Below are 22,394 nucleotides of genomic sequence, written 5' to 3' on the forward strand. Positions count from 1 at the left end.
ATCACAGTAACTCCTGGTTCTGCACGGGCTCCTGGTGGGACTAGGTGGACCATATGGGCTGCGGGGATAGAACCCAGGTCAGCCGCTTGCAAGGCAAACGCCTCGATGGCTCTGCTCCCTCTTCAGCCGGATAAAGTTTTTGGTTTTGTTTGTTTGTTTGTTTTGTTTTGTGGGTCACATCCGTTGATGCTCAGGGGTTACTCCTGGCTTTGCACTCAGGAATCACTCCTGGTGGTGGTCGGGCGACCATATGGGATGCTGGGAATCGAACCCGGGTCGGCCGCATGCAAGGCAAACACCCTACCCGCTGTGTTATTGCTCCAGCCCCCTGATGAAGTTTTTAATTACATTGGGTGACCACTTTTATCACACTAGATAATAATCGTTGCTCCCTCTTTCCCTCTGTAAGCCTCGGAGCCAGAGCAGCAGCTCGGAGGATCACTAGAGGAGAGATCCTCCCCCACCCCCCAGGCAGGCCGGGCCTGGCTAGGCCGCGCCCAAGGATTCCCGAGTCGGGGCGGCGCCGCGCGCTCGCGCCAGGGCCGCGCGCGCCCCCTGCTGGCGCCCCGACCGCAGTGCGTGCCAAGGTCGCCAACCATCGAGACGCCGGCGCGGCGGCTAGAGGGGCCGGCGGGCTCCCGGCGCGGCCGCCGGGAACGCCGGGGTGAGGGGGCGGACGACGGCGCCGCCGGCCTTGTGGCCATTTTAGGAGGCGAAGCCCGATCGCCGAGCCGGGGGCGCGGCCGGGAGCTCGGGCGCTTTCGGCGCGGCCTTGCGGGCGAGCGGCGGGGCGCGCTCCCGGGCGTGCGGGCGGCGAGCGCGCGGGCGCCCCGCGCGGGGATTCCCTGCCCGGCGCGGTGGCCGCAGGGGCGGGGCCGGGCGCCCCTGACGCAGCCGCGGGGTGTTCCCCGGCGCGTTCCCCGGCGCGGGAGGCTCCCCGCGCCCGGCCGCCGGCCCCGCACTCGCGCCGCGCACGCCGCGGCCATGGGCAACACCGCGAGCGAGCGGGCGGGCGAGCGGCACGGCCGGGCAGCGCGCGCCGAGGGCGCCGGCGGCGCGGGCCCAGCCAAGGAGCACCGCATCCTGGTGGGCAGCACGGACGACCCCGGCGTCTTTAGCCTGCCCGACGCCAAGGTGAGCCCCGGGCCGGAGGGCCGCCGGGCGGGGTCGTGCGGTGGCGTCGGGTCCGGGTTCGCGGGGACCTTCGCGAGTGGCTGGCTAGCGCCGGCCGGGCCAGGATCCGGGACCCGGGGCTCTCTGCAGCTGCAGCGGCCGTCCGTGAGTGTGCGTGCAGGTGCGAGCGTGCAGACACACTGCCCACCCTCCCCATCCGTTTCTGATGCCCACCCCCTTTGCGCCTGGCCCGGAGCGCCAGACAACTTGGCCATCTGCCAGCCCGCCCCGGGTCCGGGGGATCCCCAGAAAGGCATCCCTGGAACGTGTGCTCGGTTTTCACTCTGTTCTTTGTCATCGCCCGCGGCCGAGCAGGTGCCGCTGCTCCCCGAGTGCGCGCCAGGGAGCCCCGGGGCTCCCCGCTGTCCGGGGTGCCCCGTTACTGGCAGGCAGCAGACAGCCCCGCCCGCCGCCTTGGGGGCCTTTGCTGCCCTGTCCGGGGGGGCTTCGTGTCCACACTCCTGCCAAGGCCGGCCAGGGTGGCCGTTAACGCCCCCCAAAGCTAGCAGTCTCTGGTCGCGGAGGTTGGGGGTGGGGACGCGGGGCCAGCCGGGGCGACTGGAGCCTGGAGGGGTCGAGAGGAGCACCACTGCCCGCCCGCGTGGGCACCTCCTGGAAGTTGCGCGCGACTGTGCCCAGCCCTGCTCCCCCTTGAGAACGTGGTCCCAGAAGCGGAGGCGAGGGGCATTTAAGGGGTTTGTGGTGGGGTCCGGGTCTGTAAGATCCCACACCCAGGCCTCCTCTCTCCCTCCCTCTTGCGGGGGCCTCCCGAGCATCCGCCTGAGCATCCTCCCCCCAAGTCTTCTTGCTCTTCCCACGCCCATGACTCAGGATGTGAGTGACCAGGACCAGTTGTTCCTGCGGTCAGCAGTGCCCCGGAGAGCCCGATGTCAGCCCGGAAACGGGCTCCGTGAGTGCAGGGAGTTAGAGTAGATGCCTTTTGTAGGAAAAGGAGAATGAGTCCAGGGCGACCCTTCTCTAAAGGTGCTGTGCAGTGGAAAGCCGCCAGCAGGATAGTTCTCGTCCGACCTTCTCACTTATTCCCTCGGTGTCTGTCTGGATCATTTTCCTGCCAGAGGCCTGATTGCCCTCCCCCCATCCCCCACCATGGTTTTGCTGGCTGTTTAACGTTGAGTAAACAGTCTTTCTCCTAGTCAGCTGTATGCCTCCCGCAGAAATGCCATGTCATGCGTGGAAGGGCTTCCTTCCAAAACCTCGGCTTATTAATAGTTTGCACCTCTCAGAGCCTGAATCTAAAATCACAGAAGTCACTGTTGCTCAAAACTGGGTGGAAGAATTGAAACATCGTGCTTGTTTCCAATTAGATAAGACACAAGGATGAACTGCACACCTCTCTGTGGTGGGGTGGGGGGTCTCGCCCTGGGGTGCACACAGGGACCTCACTGGAACAAATCTCACACATATACCCCAGTCCGCTCACCCTTCCCACCTATTTTAAGCAAATTTCAGATAGTATATCAGTAGCTTATTTGTCAATTTAAAAACATTTCTCCAAAGATGAGGGTTTTGTTCCCCCTTTTACTCAGTCACAGGAATATCTGGGGCATTCATAAAAATAGAATCCCAATTCTAGATCTGAGTCAAATTTGAGGGTTATTCTTAGGCGTATTTCAATTTCTGTAATTCTGATAGAGAACGCCAACCAAGCAAAAGTTATTGCTCCCAGAGTATAGACAAAAAAGCTCCCACTTCCTCCAACTCCTCTGTAACCCAGCAGCCCTTTGATCTTGTGCATATGTCAGCTGAGTTGCCAGGGTGTCTCCTAGGGCAGTTTTGAGAAATACTGAGAGACACTGTAGAAAGTAGAAGACCTCAACCATCTTAAAAATATAGATGGTTTATCAGGTTCATCAGCTACTCCTTCATTTGTTAACACACATTATGTTTGTTTGGTAATACTTGGACTTAATAATGCCAAAGTCACTTAAACCTATCTAAAGTGTGAGAGTCAGGGGCCAGAGAAAGAGAGACAGCTGGTATGGGGCATTTGCCTTGCATGGGACTAACCAGGGTTCGATCCTCGGCATCCCAGCTTCTGAGTCTGCTGCACATCACTCTCCCTTTGCAGATGCCTCTGGAGCTTCCTGTAAGAAAAAAAAAAAGGCGTAGTCCCTGTTACCAGGACAACACACAGGGACAGTCTAGAACCCCCGGGAGGAACGGGACCTTTCAGCAACCCTTGGGCCACAGTTGAGGGATGACTTCATGCTTCTTGCAGCTCCCAGAGGACGTGTCTTGGCAGCAGGATCTGGAGGACGCAGTGAAGCCAAGCCAGCAGGCCCGGCCCACGGTCATCCGCTGGTCAGAAGGTGGCAAGGAGGTCTTCATCTCCGGCTCCTTCAATAACTGGAGCGCCAAGATCCCGCTGATCAAGAGGTGAGACTGCCTGTGTTGAGTGGGTCTCTGGGGTCCAGGACTGGGCAGAGAGGCCTAACTCGACTGTGCCCTGTGCCTGAGACTCTCAGGAAGGTTTTCTGAGACCTGGCATGTTCCTATCTGTGAATTCCTTTTCGTTTTCACCCCATAGTGAGTCAGAGATGCTTTACCACTGAGACTTCCTGCCGCAGACAGATGTAGGACAGCTTCACAGGTGCCATCTGGGGACAGTGTGAATGAAAGGCCTTTGGGTGCAGGAATAGGGGCCTAGTACAGTCACTCTGGCCCCTCCTAAAACCAAGTGCACTGTGAAATTCTCGATAGTGATGCGTTTTGTGACTTACAGAGCAGTAACCTGGGTAGTTAACTGGTTATCAGCATGACCTTTTCTATACCAGTAACTTTCAAAAAAAATGCTCACCAGGATTTGGAAAGGGTACCTTGGGGCCTTTCAGTACTCTCAACCTGTCTCACATCTTATTTATTTATACAAAGAAGCAAAAAAGTCGTACTAAGGTGAACCATTCAGGGGCTTGACCTCCTTCTCATTCTTTTCCTGATGTCAAGAACTGACATGGGAACTGGAGCAGTAGCACAGCGGGAAGGGCGTTTGCCTTGCATCTGCCAGGTCCAATTTCCAGCATCCCATGTGGTCTGCTGAGCACCACCAGGAGTAACCCCTAAGTGCAAAGCCAGGAGTAACTCCAGTGCATCGCCAGGTGTGACCCAAAAAGCAAAAAATAAAAATTAAAAAAAAAAAAGCACTAACATGCTGTAGAAAAGCAGGCAAATGCATGTCCACAGTGACAGAACAGGAGATTGGGTGTGACTGTTAATTAGTACACAAGTGGGTGAGCAGCTTAGGAATTGAAGACTTGTGACCTCGGACCTTGTAGTTTGTGACTATCTCCTGGTTTTGACATCCTTCTGCTCTGAGGAATTTGGCCTGTAAGCTTTGTGTTTTCTTCTCTAGCCATAATGACTTTGTGGCCATCCTGGACCTCCCTGAAGGAGAGCACCAGTACAAGTTCTTTGTGGACGGACAGTGGGTTCATGACCCATCTGAGGTAAAGGCCTTGCTCCCTGAGGGGGACCCTCCCAGAGCAGCCTCACCTTGCTGTTCCTCCCCCTGGCAATGGTTCCTGCCATCAGGATTGAGGGTGGCCATTCTACACTGGAGGGTTTGCCTCTTGATAAAACGTGGAGGTGCCCAGGCTGACCATGTTTGCAAAGAGAGTGATTGGATGAAGGCACTAGGCTGGAAATGAAAATTCACAAGGTGTTTCCTGTTCCCTGTTTCAGCCTGTAGTGACCAGTCAGCTCGGCACCATCAACAATCTGATCCATGTCAAGAAATCTGATTTCGAGGTGTTTGATGCTTTAAAGCTAGACTCCATGGAAAGCTCAGAGACATCCTGTCGAGGTGATTCTGGAGTATTTGCTCTTGCATGGTGTGTTCTTCTGATGGTTTATGTTCCTCCCCAAGAACGGATCTTGTTCTTTTCTTCCATTTTCTCCTCAGCAGTCTATTGAATCACGGATATATAAACATTTAAATGTCCTTCTCTGGGACAAAGAATAAGCAGCAACAACAGAAATCTCAGTCTGGGGGATTTGATTTCAAACTTTTTAACCAGCAACCTGCCACAGAAGGCTAATGGCGCAGTGCTTGCCTTTGTGGTTTGTGATGCTCTCTGGTTTCTATTTCATCTCTCTCTTTTTGTCACTGATAGACTCTGGCTTGCTATTTGAAAACCTGTTTCTAGTGACAGGTGAGGTTCCCTTGGCCATTGGCGTAGTGTCACATCAGAGACTCATTCCTCTACTTCCCCTGCTCAGTTTCCTCAGCCCGATGCTGTGGTGGTTGGTTCAGCGGCAGCTCAGCACCTCCGGAGGCCCTTCCAAGTATAAGTGTTCTGGAGGAGCAAAGCCCCACAGTTCCTCTGTGTGTGTGTGTGTGATGGGGGGGGGGGAGGGGTTGTCTTGGTTTTTTTATTTGGGGTCCACACCTGGCAGTGCTCAGGGGTTACTCCTGGCTCTGCACTCAGGAGTTACTCCTGGCAGGTGCAGGGGATCATATGGGCTGCCACGATCGAGGCCGGGTTGGCTGTGTGTAAGACAAATGCCTCCCTGCTAATTAGCATTACAGCCCTACTTTGTGTATATTAACCAGAAGGCTAATCATTGCTTAGGAAAATTATAAGAATATTGTTTCATTATATCAATTCAGAAAGTCTAAAATGTGACTTTTCTTCTTATCTGTTGGGGCTCTAGTTAAAAAGACTTTAAAGTGGTGAATTCAGGATCATGCAGATAGTTCAGGGGTCAGGGGTGCGTCTTCTGCATGCACACAACCCCAAGTTTGAGCTCCATCTACCATATAGGCCTCCTCCAAAACTGGCCCGAGTATTCTGGCAAATATTCTGGCAAACCCATCCCACCAGGCTAGCTGAATATCTTTATAAGCGGCCCAGTTGGGAGTCTCCCAAAGCCCCTTTCTCTCCCCCTCCCCCCCCCACACACACAAAGTAAATGGTGAGGCCCTTGTGAATTTTTGTTTCTTTATTGTTGTTTTTTTGGAGGGTGGGGGAATGGAGGCACAGTGTGAGACCACATCTACTCATGGTCTTTCCTTGGTTCTGTAAACAAGGGTCACTTGGTAGTGCTTAGAGAACCATATATGGTGTCAGGGATAGAACTTGGGTGCAAGACACGTACCTTAACCTCTGCACTCTCTCTGCTCTGAAAGGAGTGAATTCCTTTAGGAGGAGGGGGTGCGGGGGAGCACACCCGGCAGTGTTCACGCTTACTCCTGGCTCTGTGCTCAGTTTGTCACTACTGGTGAAAATCAGCACCATATGCAGCAGCAGGGATCAAACTTGGGTTGCCCACATAGAAGACAAACACCTTAATCTATGTGCTCTCTCTCTTTCTCTGGCCCTGACCCTTGTGACCTTTTTAAATGTTTTTTCATTATATTTCTATTAGATTCTCATTCTGGCAAAGCAATCAATAAATAATAAATATACAGTTATACAGAAAGACAGCAAGAGTAGTAAAGTGCTTTGGATACTTTTCATGCCAATTTCCTGGTCTTTCCTTTTTTCACCCAGTTTCCTGATCTGCCGAGGAAAGATTTAGAATACGACTTATTAGGAGTTGACAGATAACAGGATTTAATCTCTACTTAGTGACCTTCTTGCCATGTATGTGATATTAGGCAAATCCCCTCATTTTTTTTTTTCATGAAAAGAAAATACAACTGTTTCATCTACTTCCCTGGGTATTTACAGATCACTGAAAGTACTTTGAAGCATCTTAAATGCTGTATGTGGGCTTTTTTGCTTTTTGGGTCACACCCGGCGATGCACAGGGGTTACTCCTGGCTCATGCACTCAGGAATCACTCCTGGCGGTGCTTGGGGGACCACATGGGCTGCTGGGGATCGAACCCGGGTCAGTTGTGTGCAAGGCAGATGCCCTACCTGCTGTGCTATCACTCCAGCCCTGTATGTGGGCTTTTTTCCATTTTTTATTTAGGCACCATGATTTACAGTACAAAAGTTTGAAGCCATGCTAGTTCTCTTTGGTTTTAATATATTTCTTTCTCTTATGTCTGCATACACATTTTGCATTTTACGTTTGTCTGTTTTGTGTTTGGGTCACACTTAGCTGGTATGGAGACAGATGAAGGAGACCGTGCAGTGCCAGGACCAACCTGGTTCTTCTTGCATACAAAGCCTGCGCTCCAACCCTTTAAACCATCTCCCCAGCCCTGCTCAAGTATTTTCATGTTTTTAGCTAAAAATTGCAGAGGTAAAGTTCACCCTTTTAAAGTGAGCAGTTTGGTAATTTTTTAAATGTTCAAACATACGCAGCTGTTATCATTAATTGATTGCAGAGCGTTTTTGTCACCCCAAAGAAATCCTTAGCACTTACTTCTATTTCCACTTCCTCTGACAATCACAGAGCTGCTTTGTGTCCCTTTGGATTTGCCTGTTTAGGACATTTCTATAAATAGGGTGGTACAATGTATGGTGTTTTGTGTCTAGCTTCTTTTACTTAACACAGGTTCCCAAGCTTATTCAGCCTACCACTCTTTCTCAGGGAAAAACTACTCAGTGACCCCCTGGAAATCTGCTTTCTTGACACAAATAAGCAGAAAGTGACTTCCCCCACCCCACGCCAACAACCCCTGGGGATCATTCCAGTGCCCGAGGGGGCTGCTACCCACTTAGGGAAACTGACTTGGCATAGTGTTTTCAGGATTTCAGAATGTGTCAGCATTTCAGTCCTTTTGTTAACCGAAAATTTCAGGGAGCCATTAAAAAGGCAAAGCATATTTATTTGGGAATTGCAGTTCTGGGAACACAGGTTCAGGTTTGAAACCCAAAATGTGTCCCAAGGATGGACCCAGGCTGGAAGATTCTTACAGAGAGATAAAGGAAGGTTGGGGCAACAAATGAAGTAGTGGTCAGGGGTAGAACCACTGAGATTACGTAGGTGAAAGTTCTATTTACCGTCTTTGCAGATGGGAAACTAGTGTTTGTGCTGGCTTCTGTGAATGTTGGCTGTTTGGCTCAGCCAAGAGGTCTTGCCCTTAAGAATAGCTCGTCCTCCAACCCTGTTTAAAAATGGTTGCAGCGATGTCAAGTTTATATACCATGACTGAGTAAGATTCAGCCATGGCTTTGCCATTTTATTTATGCTCATTAACAAACGGACATTTAGATTGTTTCTACTTTCTATTATTAATAACATTAGGAACATTTGTATTCAAGTTTTTATGTGGACTTATGTTTTCATTTCTCTTGAGGGTGTACCCAGGAGTGTAACTGCTAACATATGGTGTCCGGGGTTAACTTCTCGGGGAACTGCCAAGCCACTCCAAAGCAGCTGCATCACTTCATATTCTCACTTAAAATGGGAATAATAGGAAGGTTTCTGTTTCTCCACATCCACACCAACACCTATTATCTCTTTTTTCACAGTAGCGTTCTTAATGAATGTGAAGTGGTATCGAATTGATTTTGACTTGCATTTCCCGGCTACATATTTAATTTTGTCCTTGTGTTACAAAAATCATAGTATGGGGCCAGAAAGAAAGCACAGCAAGTAGGACATTTTTCTTGCATGCAGCCAACCCAGGTTCAATCCCCAGCATATGATATGGTCCCCCAAGCCCACCAGGAGTAATCCCTGAGTGCAGAGCCAAGAGTTAGCCCTGAGCACCACTGGTTGTAGCCCAGCAAAACAAAAAAAGCAAAAATCGTTTTTCAGTAACCTTAGACTTGATAATCTTGTTATCTTGGTCCTTGAGTTGAAAAAGTAAAAGGTTAATTTTTTTGTATGTTTGACATTTTATAAGGCATCACCATATTCCATTATCTTATTTAATGTCTACCCAGAAACATCAACATTGTGGAACAGAGTTTGTATTTACACAGTTTGTATTTACCCAGTTGTAAATGACGTAGTTCTTCACCCCGATCTTGATAAGGAACTTAATGTTCACGCCTAGTACAGCTCACACCCCACCATCGTCATCCTTCTAACTCATGCCCAGCAGGTAACATGTTTGTCATCCGTTACTTCTACCACATGCATTATTATCCGTCGTGTAATGACAGGGTTTTTTCCTTGCATTTTTACTAGTCCTCCAACTTTCCCTTCTATTTGGGTAAATATCTTCCAGACCTTTCCAGCTCACCCCCAGGGCCTTATGGGCAAGAAATGTATGTGTTCCGATCCGAGGAGAGATTCAAATCCCCACCCATACTTCCTCCTCACCTGCTCCAAGTTATTCTTAACAAGGACACTAATATTTCTGTGAGTATCCTGAGAATATTGCCGGGGCACTTTGGGATCGCTTGAACCTTCTGGGCTAAAGATTAGTGATTCCAGAGGTTGGGATAATTACAAAGGTGTATTGAGAATATAAATTATATATGTCTGTCGGTAGAATAGATGTTTTCCTTAGCTAAATTTATATACTAATATCAAAACCCAGTTTTTACCAGGGATGTGACTCAGTGGTAGAGCACAGGCCTTGCTCAGGGTTTGATTCTAGGCACTGCAAAAAGAAAAAGAAAAAGCATATTAAAATTCATAGTTGTCTTCTACTCCTGATAAATCAGGCCCAGAACTTTGGATAACTAAAACCTATTCCTGGGACTATTATTCTAGTACTAAGATTATTTGTCATTTGAGGCTATACAAAAGGAAGTATAACTGCTTGGGTTTTTTTTTCTTTTTGCATATAATTTCCATCTAGTCAATGCATTTGATTCTCAGTACTATTATTTTTGCCTCTTAATCCAAGTTTTCTATATATGTTGTGGACAAAATTTTTGTTCAAACTCTTATTTAGGAAGATCAAGAGATGCTAGAATCTCTGCCCTAGAATCAGAACTCTAATTCTCTGGAATGAGAATGTCGTATTTATTTAAACTTTGCATACTTAAAAATAAATAAATAATACATTCTAGTTTAGAGTTTTTTAGCAGTCTCAAAGAGCTCTGAGGAAGTTTGGACTTGTTTGCTTTAAGACTGTGCATTTAGCCCTACTTAATGTTTTTTTTCCCCTCAGTGTGACCCGGCTTTGCTCCCAGAGCCCAATCATGTTATGCTGAACCATCTGTACGCATTGTCCATTAAGGTGAGAGGCATCTTGCCAACAGGGGATGGGGGGTAACTAACCTAGGCTCTCAGCCAGCATCTGCTCGGCTGCTTCATGAAGGTTGCAGTTATTGGTCAGATGATGAGAGAACTTTAGTCTGGTTGGTTTGGGTGTTGGGCCCGCACTTGGTGCTGTTCAAGTGCTGCTTCCCGTCGTACTTTGGGACCACATGGGGCTGGGGCCGCCTGCATGCAAAGTACGTGCTCGGCCTTTGGAGCTCTCTGTTCGACCCTGGAGAGCTTTTCTTTAAAATTAGTGGAGAGGGGCCAGGAGCAATAGTATAAGCAGGAAAGGCGTTTGCCTTGCACGTGGCCAACCTGGGTTTGATCCCCAGCATCCCATATGGTTCCCTGAACACTGCCAGGAGGAATTCCTGAGTGCAGAGCCAGGACTAACCCCTGAGCATCCCCAGGTACGGCCCAAAAAGCAAAAAAAATAAGAAAAAACTAGAAGCCAGAACCAATAAACAGTTTACCATGAGGAAGGCAGTGAGGTCCTAGAAGGCTGGTATCTTCTGAGTGTGTCATGTGCTAGTTCGGTATTGAGTGTTACTCATCTCTAGGGCCCCGTCAGGTTGCTCATTGCTTTCCTATTAGTAATGAGAGAATGAGTAATCAGAGAATGAGAGAATTAGTAATGCCTGGCTGCCCCAGCCCACAGGGAGTCAGAGTAGGCGTCACGCTTGACCCTGCAGCCAGCCTCTCTGCGTGTCAGACTGTCAGATCAGGAGTGTGTGGCCTTGAAAGCCCGATGTGTGGAAGGGGCTGCTTGAACTAATGAAGTGTCTCCCCACAGGACAGCGTGATGGTGCTGAGCGCGACCCATCGCTACAAGAAGAAGTATGTCACGACTCTGCTGTACAAGCCCATCTGAGGGGACCCTGGCCTGCATCCCGGGACTCCAGACCAGCACCCTCCTGGCCTTTCTGTACCACATCGGTCTCCACTGAGACTGGAGAGCTGATGCGCCTTGAGGCCCATGCGTGTGTTTCAGAGCCTCCCAGTAGCGGGTTCCGCTTTTGCACGTGGTTGCAGATGAGAGCTTTGAGTGTCTGGAATTCGTTTCAAAAAAAAAAAATATTTCCCTATGAGAGGAAGGTCACTGGAAGCCTCCTGGCTCTATGCGTTCTCTCTCCCTGGACCTGTTTTGAGGGAGCTGCAGGAAGTGTTTTTTTTTTCCTTAGAGTGGATGAAGCGCAAACTTCCAGAATCCTCTCGGGTGGAGGGTTTGGCCGCCTGCTTGGCCGTGCGGGCGATTGACTCGTACCAGCTGCCCCCATTCAGAGGCAGCCCTTCTCGCCTGGGCCCATGGCTCTCTGTGCTCCCCCCAGTGTGTGGCACGGTGTGTGTTCTCCCCAGCCTTCCCCCGGCCGTGAGGACCCTTTTCTTGCCCGGTCTTGCTTTGAAAGCCTTCGGATTCCTCCCTGACCCACTCTGGCCCAGCCCATGGAGAAGTGAGTGAGCCCCTCATGCCAAGTGGGACCAGCTCCTCCCTGAAAGATGCAGGCCCCTGCCACAAGGACTCCTTTTCACCCTGTGCACTTGCTTAACTTGGTCACCACTTGTGTAAACCCACCGAGGGAAATGGGTCTGAGCTGCACGTTCCAGTCCTGGGTCAGCTGCCACAGCGCTAACCTTTCCTGTCGATGTTGCCCGGCTGTCACTGTCAGGTGGGCATAGAAGCGAGGGAAGTGCTTGACCCTTCGTCCTTAGGAAAATGTGGTGCCCCCCCTCCCGTTCTTTTTTAAGTTTAAAAAACCGTGCTTCTCTCAAGATAGCACTGAAGTTCAACCCCCTGAAAGGTGACTCCCTAGATTTCCGTTTTCTTCTCTGTGTAATCTGACTGTGACATGGTCAAGCCTGTGGCCATGGTTCCATCAGACTCTGCACCAGACTTCATCTTCACTGAGGCTCACTCTGGGCGCCTCACAGATTCCCTCAGTTTAAAGCTCCGTTAGATCCAAAAGCCAGGAAATAACCCCGGTGTCCCTGGCCATGGCAGGCGTCGCTTCTGGCCCTGAGTGCTGACAGATCAGTTCTGTGCTTCTGATTCCACTTTTTAAAATGCGTTGAGTGACAGAAAGGCCTCGGTGATTTTGGTCCATTCCTAGGATTCAGAGAGAAAACATTTTTTCCCGCAAATGTTTGTGGCTCTTCCATTCCAGATCAACGCAAGCCCTGCAGGAGGCCGAACGCGATGCCTGCCAGACTCCTTGACTGCCGAGAGCAGCCCGGCTCTGAGAGGGCTCCCACAGGTCAGTGGTGCCTCCGACCTTGCCTGCACAGTGCTGACCCCGCTCCTGCCCTGGGCGTGGGACCTCTTAGACTCGGGGTGTGAGGCAGATGGTGTGGATGGGGGAGAGGTAGCATGTTGACCAGGAGTGCAGATCACTGCGTGTCCAGGTGGGTCCTTCCAGGAAGGGAATTCTGCCTTGGTCACTCAGGGCCACCTGCTACAGCCAGTGGCTCTGGGACAACTGTCGGGGATGATGTGCCATTGTGAACTCCAGGCCAGCCCCGCTCTCAAGCTGTCTTCACTAATTCTGAACTTTTGTTTTCCCACACCAGTTAAATAAGGGGGCCACTTAGGGGTATACAGGATCTTGGTCCTCACCTTGAGGATTGTGTTAAACTCATTTTTCGTCCGTTGTGTGGCAGTGGATTGGCCTGTGTTTGTGGGTAAAATTCTGGGCTCCACACAGGTGTCCAGAAGCAGGGCGGGGCAGAGAAAGATCCTTTGCAGTTTCTCTCAAATCCAGAGGCTTCTGGAACCAGGTCAGGCTTCAGTGACAGCAGGCTTTGGTGCTGGTGACCTACGGGTCTCTGATCTGGCAGGGTGCATGGTGTCTCGGTCTCCTCAGCTGTGGGGTTGCTCCCAGCAGATGGTGTGTTGGACCTGTTTGCTGCCTGGCGGGGGACGAGTAAGTGGGACTGGGGGGTGCCCTCTGCAGCACCGTTCCTGCTCAGACAGCCCAGATCCTGTCACACCCTCGCCCTGATCCTCCAGCAGTTCAGAGGAGTCCCAAAGTACAGCTCCCTCTTCCTTTCTCTTGTGACAGGGAGAGTTTATTTTGTGCAGAAAAGGTTGAGCAGATTTGATTTTTAATTGCTTTTAAGTTTTTGTTGTTGGACCTGAGCAATAGTACAGTGGGGAAGGCACTGGCCTTACATATGGCCAATCCAGGTTTGATCCCCGGCATCCCATATGGTCCCTCCAAGCACAGCCAGGAGTAATGCCTGAGTGCAGAGCCAGGAATAACTCCTAAACATCATTGGGTGTGACCCAAAAGGCCAGGGGGGGAAAAAAAGCATTTCATTGTTGCTGATGGGAGTTTTCTAGATTTCAGGTTGACCATGTAAGAAAATGACTCTCTGAGAGGGCTGACCCCAACTCCCACTCCCCCGCAAAGGTGTAATGCTTTGAATGCTTTGGGTTCTGATTGTAATGACCAGGCTGATGAGGTCACTGCTGGGCTAGAGCACATGCTCAGTTCCCTCCCTGCACCACAGTCAAGCCCAGAGCTGAGAACAGCCCTCAGACCCCTCAGCACTGTCAGGGGTGGCCCCAAACCAAAACAAGGAAGGACCAAGCCAAAGGTATGAATCCGAGGAGAATAAAAGCAAAAATTATCAAAATTGAAAATGGCTGCTTTCTTAAACTCGGCACATAACTAGTATCCTGGATCTCACAGAATTTACCATGTGGAATCTCTAGAATTTCGTGCATAAAACATCTTCCGGCATCTCTAGTTCCTCCTTGCCTCCCTTACTCCCAGTTTCCACCCTTGCTTCATGGTCAGCATGACCCAAACCGGTTGTCAGCAGTCGTGACTAGGGGGAAACTTTCACAGGTATGAGGTTGCTTTCAGCTGACCACTGGAGGCCACCCTGGCCGCGTCAGGGCTGGCAGCTTCAAACAAGACCCCGTGAAAGCAGGGGCCTCGTGGGATTTCCCAGAGGGAAAGCCAGGCCTACCCGCTCACTCCCCAGCAGCTATTTCCAGTCGCTTGTGGACCTGAAGGATCTGAGGTGAAACTCTTGAAAAGTCTCCATCCTCCAGGTCTGCTGCCGATACAAAGGTTTGGGGAAAGGTGCAGGTTCCCAGCTGGGTTTATGGAACGAAGGGACAAATGCCGGAGATGGAGGATAGAAATCCCTGATTTGAATTGGGGAACTAGGGCCTTTAATATTGGCCTCAGCGAAAAAGGATATGCAATAGTCATGTGGATGCGTGTGTTTGAAAGCCATGCTCATCCTAGAGAATCTGGAATCCCTGTGTTGCAGTGATCTGGGCTGTGGGCTGACAGACATACGGTTGGTGCCTCCACTGTCCGGTTTGGCCCTAAAATATCTTGCTGCTGCTTGCAGGGGCTCTTGGCTCCACTCACCTTCAGGTGGAGGAGCTGGGAGGGCCAGAAGAGACACTCTCTGAGAATGCTAGCTCTCGGCCTTTGTCTCAAGCACCAGTAACCTTGGAGGGCAAAGGGTTGTGATTTTTCCCCTGAATCCAAACTATGGAAGTAAAATGGCCAAACCTTTTTTAATGGAAGAAAAGAGAAAAAACTCAGGCCAGTCCATAGCCCTGGGGTTCATCCACAGTTCTGAGACAGGCTTTGTCCTGATTTGCTTTTCTCACTTGTACTTTGATGTGCGTAAGTTTCATTAAAAATCAAAAACTTTTTTATTAGTCCCAACATTAGTTGGAGTTGAGCTACTGTGTGCAGAGCTACTGTGTGCAGCACAGTGCGTCTGTGGTGAGACCAGTGTGAAGTGTTCTGCAGACTTAAGTCAGGTTAAATGATGAGGGGATGCTCCCATAAGTGTTCTGTCCGATATCTTTCTCTCCCTCAGTGCAGAGCGCTTCATACCCAATGTGTGCTTTTAGGGTAGACAGTGCTCACAGCATCCTCACCTCCACACGAGGTCCCTTATTCGAGACATGTTTGGTAGTTAATTGGAAGCTGTTGATTGTTACCTCACTGAATCCTTTTGGATGAGTGCAGCTCGGTCAGAAGGGGGGAGTACGACTATAATTTGTAGGGAATTAAGTGTGAGTCCTCCTTTAGTTGGTACTCTTTGTAACCTTGAGTGTTGAGATGCTGAGCTGTTTAAACTTCAGTCTTTCACGAACAAATGGTATACAAGAGTTGATGTTAATGCTTCTCTCTATACATGATTTGTCTTTGGACTCTGGCATGTCTGAAAATTGTGTGATGTAACACAGAAATATGGGGTGTTTTTCCCATTAAACTATTGAATAAAGAGTATTACACAGCAATAATACTTGAGTTCTTTATTGGTTCCTGATAATGTATATTTTCTCTCTCCCTCCCCTTGGTAATTACAGGAGCTAAAGAAAGTGAATTGAGGTATGGGAATACTTGAATAAAGTGAGAATTCAGGAGTATGGGGGCCACAAATGGGGTCATTCTAGTTGCTGCTTCTTTTTTTGTTCCAGGATATGCCAGCATTTAACAATAATGCATACTCGGTAATGTGACTATGTGACTCTTAGCGTTTCCTTTTTCTTTTTTCCTTTGTAACTGTTACAGTCAGAGGACTTGCTGCCCCCTCCCCAGATAGCACAGTGGTTAGGGTGTTTGCCTTGCATGAGGCCGACCCGGGTTCAATTACTCCATCCCTCTTGGAGAGCCCGGCAAGCTACCGAGAGTATCCCACCTCATGGGAGAGCCTGGCAAGCTCCCAGTGGCATATTCGATACGCCAAAAACAGTAACAACAAGTCTCACAATGGAGACGTTACTGGTGCCCGCCCAAGCAAATTGATGAACAACGGGAGGACAGTGCTACAGTGCTATCATGGTGCTACTGTGGTTTATAATACTGCTCAATAGGATTTCTTACCGACATCATTCCAACATCACACCTGCCACAGAGCCCACTTCCCTCCACCAGTGTCCCAAAGACCCCTTCCAGCCTTCCCTGCTCAGATAAGCTCAGTTCTGTAACATTTTCTTAATGCTGAAATGCACATTAGCTCTCATCATTCTTGTGCATGGACTGACTTCCATCCCTGCTGCTGCTGCTGCTGTTGTCACTCAGAATCCACAGGAACAGTGATGTCAAGTCCCCCACCTCCACTCCAGGTCCATGGGAATCTGTGGTATGGGGGCCAAGGGTTATTCAGGAGTTTGGGTGTGCTCCGAAGGAAACTCAACATCGCGAGAGTTTTCCCTTTATTGGAGGTCAGGTGATGTGTAGATCGAAGCTCAGGGCCGTAAGCAGAGGTCCACATGTAAGAATTTTTTAATCCAAAGTGGGTTATTACAACTTCTCGGTTCCTGCTGAATTCACTTCAGTAACAGCTACTAAATCCCTCCTGGTGATGATTGATTGTGCTGAAGAACTCAAATGAGGACTCCGAGTCTCTGTAGAACCTGGGTGAGAACACGGAGCCCCTGAAGAAATCAGGTGAAGAGCCTGAAGGAGCCACAAACATTGCTGCATAAAGGTGATGTTCCAGATCACAGACTAGAATGTGCATGTCAACTGATCTTCAGCCATGACCCACAGCCCTGACTCTTAGATAGGAAAGGCAAGAGTGGTGTCTGTTGCTGCCAATCAGTAAATCTCATCTTTCATGGAATACTAGTACTCAGAAAATCTTATATTGGTAGAAGAGAATGGACTCAAGACATAGATGCTTCTAGAAGTTAAAAAAAAGACCCTCCACAGATTTCTGTGTCCAAATTCTTCATTTTAAAAAATACATTAAGATATGTGCCAAAGGAAAACTAAGTTTGCCAATGAAATTAAGATTGCTTGTTGGGGTTAACTCTGAAGTCTTAAAGTGGTTCCCTTCTTACAGAAGAGGGAGGTCCGAGAAATGTAAAAACTTGACCTGCCACTGCTGGCTTTAAAGATGGAAGCAAAGAGGGCCAAAGAAAGTGGGTGGGAAGACACAAGAAAGTACATTTGCATGGACATCCAGACCAGCTTTGGTCTTAAGAACTACACAGGAGCCTGCAGCCAGCCAATCTGGGTTTGATCTCCAGCACCATATTTTGTCCCCCAAGCCCCCTCAGGAATGATCCCTGAGTGCAGAACCAGGAGTAGGGTCTGAGCACCACCAGGTGTGGCACACACACACCAAAATACAGGACTAAAATGTTTGTAATTTATAACGTATTACATTTATAATTTTATAATTATGAATGTTATAAAGGTAAGTGTTGCTTTAAGCATCTCAACAGCAATAGGAAACATACAACATTATCTCAATTGGCATTTCAATTGCAAAAGTTATAGGATTACACATTTTTTTTCGGGAATTAACTGCATCCTACAACAAAGCTTAGTAATATTTCCAGGAAAACAAAAATAACCACCACCAAGCAAAATGCACAGGGTCTGGCATCCAACTTTGTTTTGGAGCCACACCTGGCAGTGCTCAGGCTTGCTTTAGGCTCTCAAAGATCATTCCTGGCAGCACTCTGGGCCATATTCAGTGAAAGGGATGTGAATCCAGGTCATCAGTGTGCAAGGCAAGTGCCTTATCTACTGTACTATGTCTTCACCCCCTAATTTTTCAAAGAAATTAGAAGATTGAACCACAATGATAAGGGGCAAATCTATTGAAATGAACTCAATTGATACTAAGAATAGAAATCGACAAAGGAGCTTGGAAAAAAAATATTTAACATGTTCAAAAAGCTAAATTAAAAAGTTAACATGTTAAGTAGAAACATGCCTGAGATAGTACAACGGGTAGGGCTTTGCTTGGAGCTGACCCAGCTCTGATCCTCAACACCACATATGGTCCCCTAGGCGTGGCTGGGTGTGGCCCAAAATCCAAAAATAGAACAGGACATATTCTCTAGGGTCCAGAGAGATACAACAGATTAAGGTACTTGCTTTACATGTAGCCAACCGAAGTTCAATCCTTGGCACTGCATATGGTTCCCCAACCACTGCCAGGAGTAATCCCTGAGCACAGAGCCAGGAGTTCGCCCTGAGTACCACCAGATGTGACCCAAAATTTAACAAATTCAGTTATAATAGAATTGCATTCTACTTCAGTGGGTGGGGGAAAATCTGTTACTGAGAACAAAGAATCATGTATATTCTGAAGATTCTATGCTCAGGAAGAGGAAAAGTGGGTGTGGGTGCGGTGGGATGCAGAATTTGATGTTCTGTATTCTCAACCTCAGAAGCACATGACCCATATGGAATTTAGGGGAGTGAATCATGTGAGAAACGTTAATGTGAGGTATCGCCATTTCTCTTGTGCAGATAAGTCTGTCACAGATCTTGCAGTACTCAAACACAGAAATACAGATAGGCTCAGCAGAAAACACTGCAAAGGTCCTCTAAGTCAGGCCTGCTCATAAGATCACCTCTGTCCCCCAGTGAAAGAAGAACAATCTTTTACCCATAGGTTCTCAGTAAATGCAACTGAGATCTGAGAACTCAATTTGTAGACCAGCTGAGATGGTCCCCTTTGTGGGAGCAAATGAGTGAAAAGAAGAATGGTCAGTTCACATTTTCTATAGATAAACAGGAATCAGTAATGTTGGAATTTGGTTCAAGTTCTACCCTCGAAAGTTGCTTTGTTTCTTTGTGCCTTGAGTTGGTTGATTGGTTGTCACTGAAAACTGTCAGCGGGTAGGGCGTTCGCCTTACAAGCGGCCAACATGGCCGACCCGAGTTCGATTCCTCTGCCCCTCTCGGAGAGCCCGGCAAGCTACCAAGAGTATTCGATATGCCAGACACAGTAACAACAAAGTCTCCAATGGAGACGTTACTGGGCCCGCTCGAGCAAATCGACGATCAACGGGAGGGCCTTTACCTTTACCTTTACCTTTACCTTTACCTCAAGTTCATGTTTTCATTGGTGGTGTGAATATAAGAGCAAAATCCAGCACCTGTTGCTTTCTTAGTCAACAATCAGGCATCACTACAGGAAGAGTGGAATTACAGATCTCAGGGAAGATGCTGCCTTTTGCCTCCTGCTGATTGGCTGGGGCAGAGGCATGAGCCTCAAATAGCAATGACTTCTGGACCTCCAGGCAGCACTGAGACCCCTCAGAGCCCAGGAGCTGGGCTGTATTTTATCATCTCCATTTATTTTATTTTGAGAGCCCTGGGATTGAACACTCACCCACCCACTAATGTGCAGGCTTTGAAGGGTTTGAAAGAGGAAATTCACAAACTCCCATGGACACGTCACCAGCACCAATCCTAGGACCCTTGTCCTTTATGACCAAATAGAACATAAATCCAGTTAGCATTTCAGAAATAAATTAAAAGGCATATCCATTTATTAACTCTTAGCTTCTACCTTTTGGTCACATTTTCAGGAATTTCTTTTTCTTCCAGTGGTAGGGCATTTGCCTTGCGTGCAGGCAGCCCGACAGAGCTGGGTTCGATTCCTCCACCCCTTTCGGAGAGCCTGGCAAGCTACCGAGAGTATCTCGTCTGCACGGCAAAGCCTGGCAAGCTACCTGTGATGTATTCAATATGCCAAACACAGTAACAACAAGTCTCAAAATGGAGACGTTACTGGACCCGCTCGAGCAAATCGATGAACAAAAGGAAGACAATTTGTTTGTTTGTTTGTTTTCTATTTCTTCCAATTCAAAATTAAGCGCAAATAAATAACAGGGCAGGAACTGTGTTAATTGGGCAATTCACCAAATAAACAGTGCTTCTCGACAGCATTCAGCCGAAGAGAAGGACTACATGGAGGGCGGGATCCACAGATCCCGAAGGAAAAAAAAAAAAGGTTCCAAAAAGAGCCGAGATCATCGGGAAGTCCCAGATGGGGTAGGTACCGCATACCGCCTCCCCCAGATGGAACCCCGGTGACCAGAAGCCTCTACAAGCACAGCTCGAGTATGCGGGAACTAGGACTTTTCCTCAAATCTGCCGGGACTACAACTCCCAGCTAACCTCAGATTCCGGAAGTCACGCCCACAGCCCGCCCCCCAGCGCCATCTTTACAGCATTCAGCCGAAGAGAAGGACTACATGGAGGGCGGGATCCACAGATCCCGAAGGGAAAAAAAAAAAAACAGGTTCCAAAAAGAGCCGAGATCATCGGGAAGTCCCAGATGGGGTAGGTACCGCATCCCGCCTCCCCCAGATGGAACCCCGGTGACCAGAAACCTCTACAAGGACAGCTCGAGTATGCGGGAACTAGGACTTTTCCTCAAAACCGCGCGGCCGCTTATGCGGCCGTGCGACATCTCTCTATATACAAAGTGATCCATGGGAAGTAAACCACCCAACGTTTCTCTCTGAAAATCATAGTTAAGTTTGGAGCACGGCCACAGCCCCAGAAACACAAGGACTAAATGCAGAACCCAGCAGCTTGGAGCAGAAAAGTGAACGGACTATGCGTTAATCCAGGCCATCAAGTCTGCTGGAGGGGAAAGGGTGCTGCCCCATTCGCCCTCTCCTCTCTGGAAAGAAAGATGGCGGCCACATGGGAGCCTTGTGGACAGCAGGCATGAGCCGGGGGAGTGGGGGCGACTAAAACCTCATGGGAAGGGGGGCATTCCGGTCCGTCCTTCACGCCCTACCGAGGTCACCAGTTGCCCCCCACGAGCGGCTCTCCAGCACGGCCACAGCCCCAGAAGCACAAGGACTTAATGCAGAACCCAGCAGCTTGGAGCAGAAAAGTGAAAAATCCAGGCCATCATGTCTGCCCGGAGGGGAAAGGGTGTTGGTCCCTTCCTCCCTCCTCCCTCTGGAAAGAAAGATGGCGGCCACATGGGAGCCTTGTGGACAGCAGGTATGAGCTGGGGGAGTGGGGGCGACTAAAACCTCATGGGAAGGGGGTTGTTCTGGTCCGTCCTTCACACCCTACCGAGGTGACCAGTTGCCCCCCACGAGCGGCTCTCCAGCACGGCCACGGCCCCAAAAGCACAAGGACTTAATGCAGAACCCGGCAGCTTGGAGCAGAAAAGTGAACGGACTATGCGTTAATCCAGGCCATCAGGTCTGTCCAGAGGGGAAAGGGTGTTGCCCCAGTCGCCTTCTCCTCTCTGGAAAGAAAGATGGCAGCCACATGGGAGCCTTGTGGACAGCAGGTATGAGCTGGGGGAGTGGGGGCGACTAAAACCTCATGGGAAGGGGGGAGTTTCGGTCCGCCCTTCACGCCCTACCGAGGCCACCAGTTGCCCCCCACTAGCGGCTCTCCAGCATGGCAATGACTCCAGAGCACAGAAACCAATTTCTTAACTATCTGACTTTCAGTAGAAATACTTCCAGGGTCAATAAGTAAAATAGCAGAAATCCAAAACCAACATTTAATTCTTGAACCCAGCTGTAGAAAGCAAATCACTTCACAATGCTTTTTCAGCATGTCTGTCTGATTTGGGGGGTGGGGGTAAACTCTAAATAATAGCGGTGAATCTTTTATTGAAACAATGAATCTAATCAAAGCAGATAGAGTGTTAACTAGAATTCATCTGCCCCACAGGGACTGGGAGGGGTGGGGGGGTGGGGTTTTATTGGGGTTCTTCATGGTAAAAAATAAGTATTGGTAAAGGGAAATGTGTTTGATATTTGCATGACTGAGACCTAAACCTGAAAGCTTTGTAACCTTTCCCACGGTGATTCAATAAATAAATAAATAAATAAATAAATAAAACAGTGCTTCTCGGTTTGTGGGTTGCAGTACTCAGGAAACCAAATTCTCACCCAATTCTACTGGCCATGCTCTAGACACTGCATGTCACTGTCTTGAGGTTCCAAAAGCACATTCAACCTCACAGCTGTTGAGCTGAATTGATTGGCCAATAACATACTGTATTATTTACATGCAATCACTGCTAATGAGGCAGTTGTTTGTGTTAAAGAGAGAATTAATGATTTAATGTCATTTTATATGCCCCCCCGCCAAGCATGAGTGCTATCAAACATTCTTATAAATAAGGATGACATAAATTACTGAATTAATAGATGCAAGTCAGGGTAATTACAAATGAAATTTTTTAATTTGTGTTTTATGTTTATTTCTACAGAAAATTACATTTTTAGGGTGATTGGGGCCACACCCAGTAGTACTCAGGGCTGACTGCTGGCTCTGTGCTCAGGGATCACTTCCTGACAGGGCTTTGGGGACCATACGTGGTGGCAGAAATGGAATGTGAGTAAGCTGCATACAGGGCCTGCACCTTACC

General features: G+C 48.9%; 2 protein-coding genes across 3 annotated transcripts in view; both read left to right on the top strand.

Annotated features, from left to right (window-relative positions):
* FMO5 (flavin containing dimethylaniline monoxygenase 5) overlaps nucleotides 1–22,394 on the top strand; it is a 241,443-nt gene that overhangs the window by 37,212 nt on the left and 181,837 nt on the right. The gene's annotated exons all lie outside the window — the stretch shown is intronic.
* Nucleotides 628–11,833, top strand: PRKAB2 (protein kinase AMP-activated non-catalytic subunit beta 2). Of its 2 annotated transcripts, XM_056123835.1 has the most exons (7): nucleotides 662–1,134; nucleotides 3,413–3,570; nucleotides 4,544–4,637; nucleotides 4,873–4,993; nucleotides 9,265–9,398; nucleotides 10,159–10,227; nucleotides 11,044–11,262. In XM_056123835.1, exons 1-7 carry the CDS (start codon nucleotides 985–987, stop codon nucleotides 11,119–11,121), a joined length of 804 nt encoding a protein of 267 aa, XP_055979810.1. In that variant the 5' UTR covers nucleotides 662–984; the 3' UTR covers nucleotides 11,122–11,262. The 2 variants fall into 2 exon arrangements, with proteins under 2 accessions (XP_055979809.1, XP_055979810.1); XM_056123834.1 differs by lacking the exons at nucleotides 9,265–9,398; nucleotides 10,159–10,227 and having other exon boundaries at nucleotides 628–1,134; nucleotides 11,044–11,833.

The sequence above is a fragment of the Sorex fumeus genome, unplaced genomic scaffold (assembly GCF_029834395.1).
Source record: "Sorex fumeus unplaced genomic scaffold, SorFum_2.1 ptg000047l, whole genome shotgun sequence".
Taxonomy (NCBI): domain Eukaryota; kingdom Metazoa; phylum Chordata; class Mammalia; order Eulipotyphla; family Soricidae; genus Sorex; species Sorex fumeus.

Excerpts from the sequence above, each read along its gene's own strand:
- PRKAB2 (XM_056123834.1), top strand. The coding sequence starts at position 985 with ATGGGCAACACCGCGAGCGAGCGGGCGGGCGAGCGGCACGGCCGGGCA. Across the intron at positions 4,638-4,872 it reads GGGTTCATGACCCATCTGAG|CCTGTAGTGACCAGTCAGCT; the intron begins GTAAAGGCCTTG and ends TCCCTGTTTCAG. Across the intron at positions 4,994-11,043 it reads CTCAGAGACATCCTGTCGAG|GACAGCGTGATGGTGCTGAG; the intron begins GTGATTCTGGAG and ends GTCTCCCCACAG.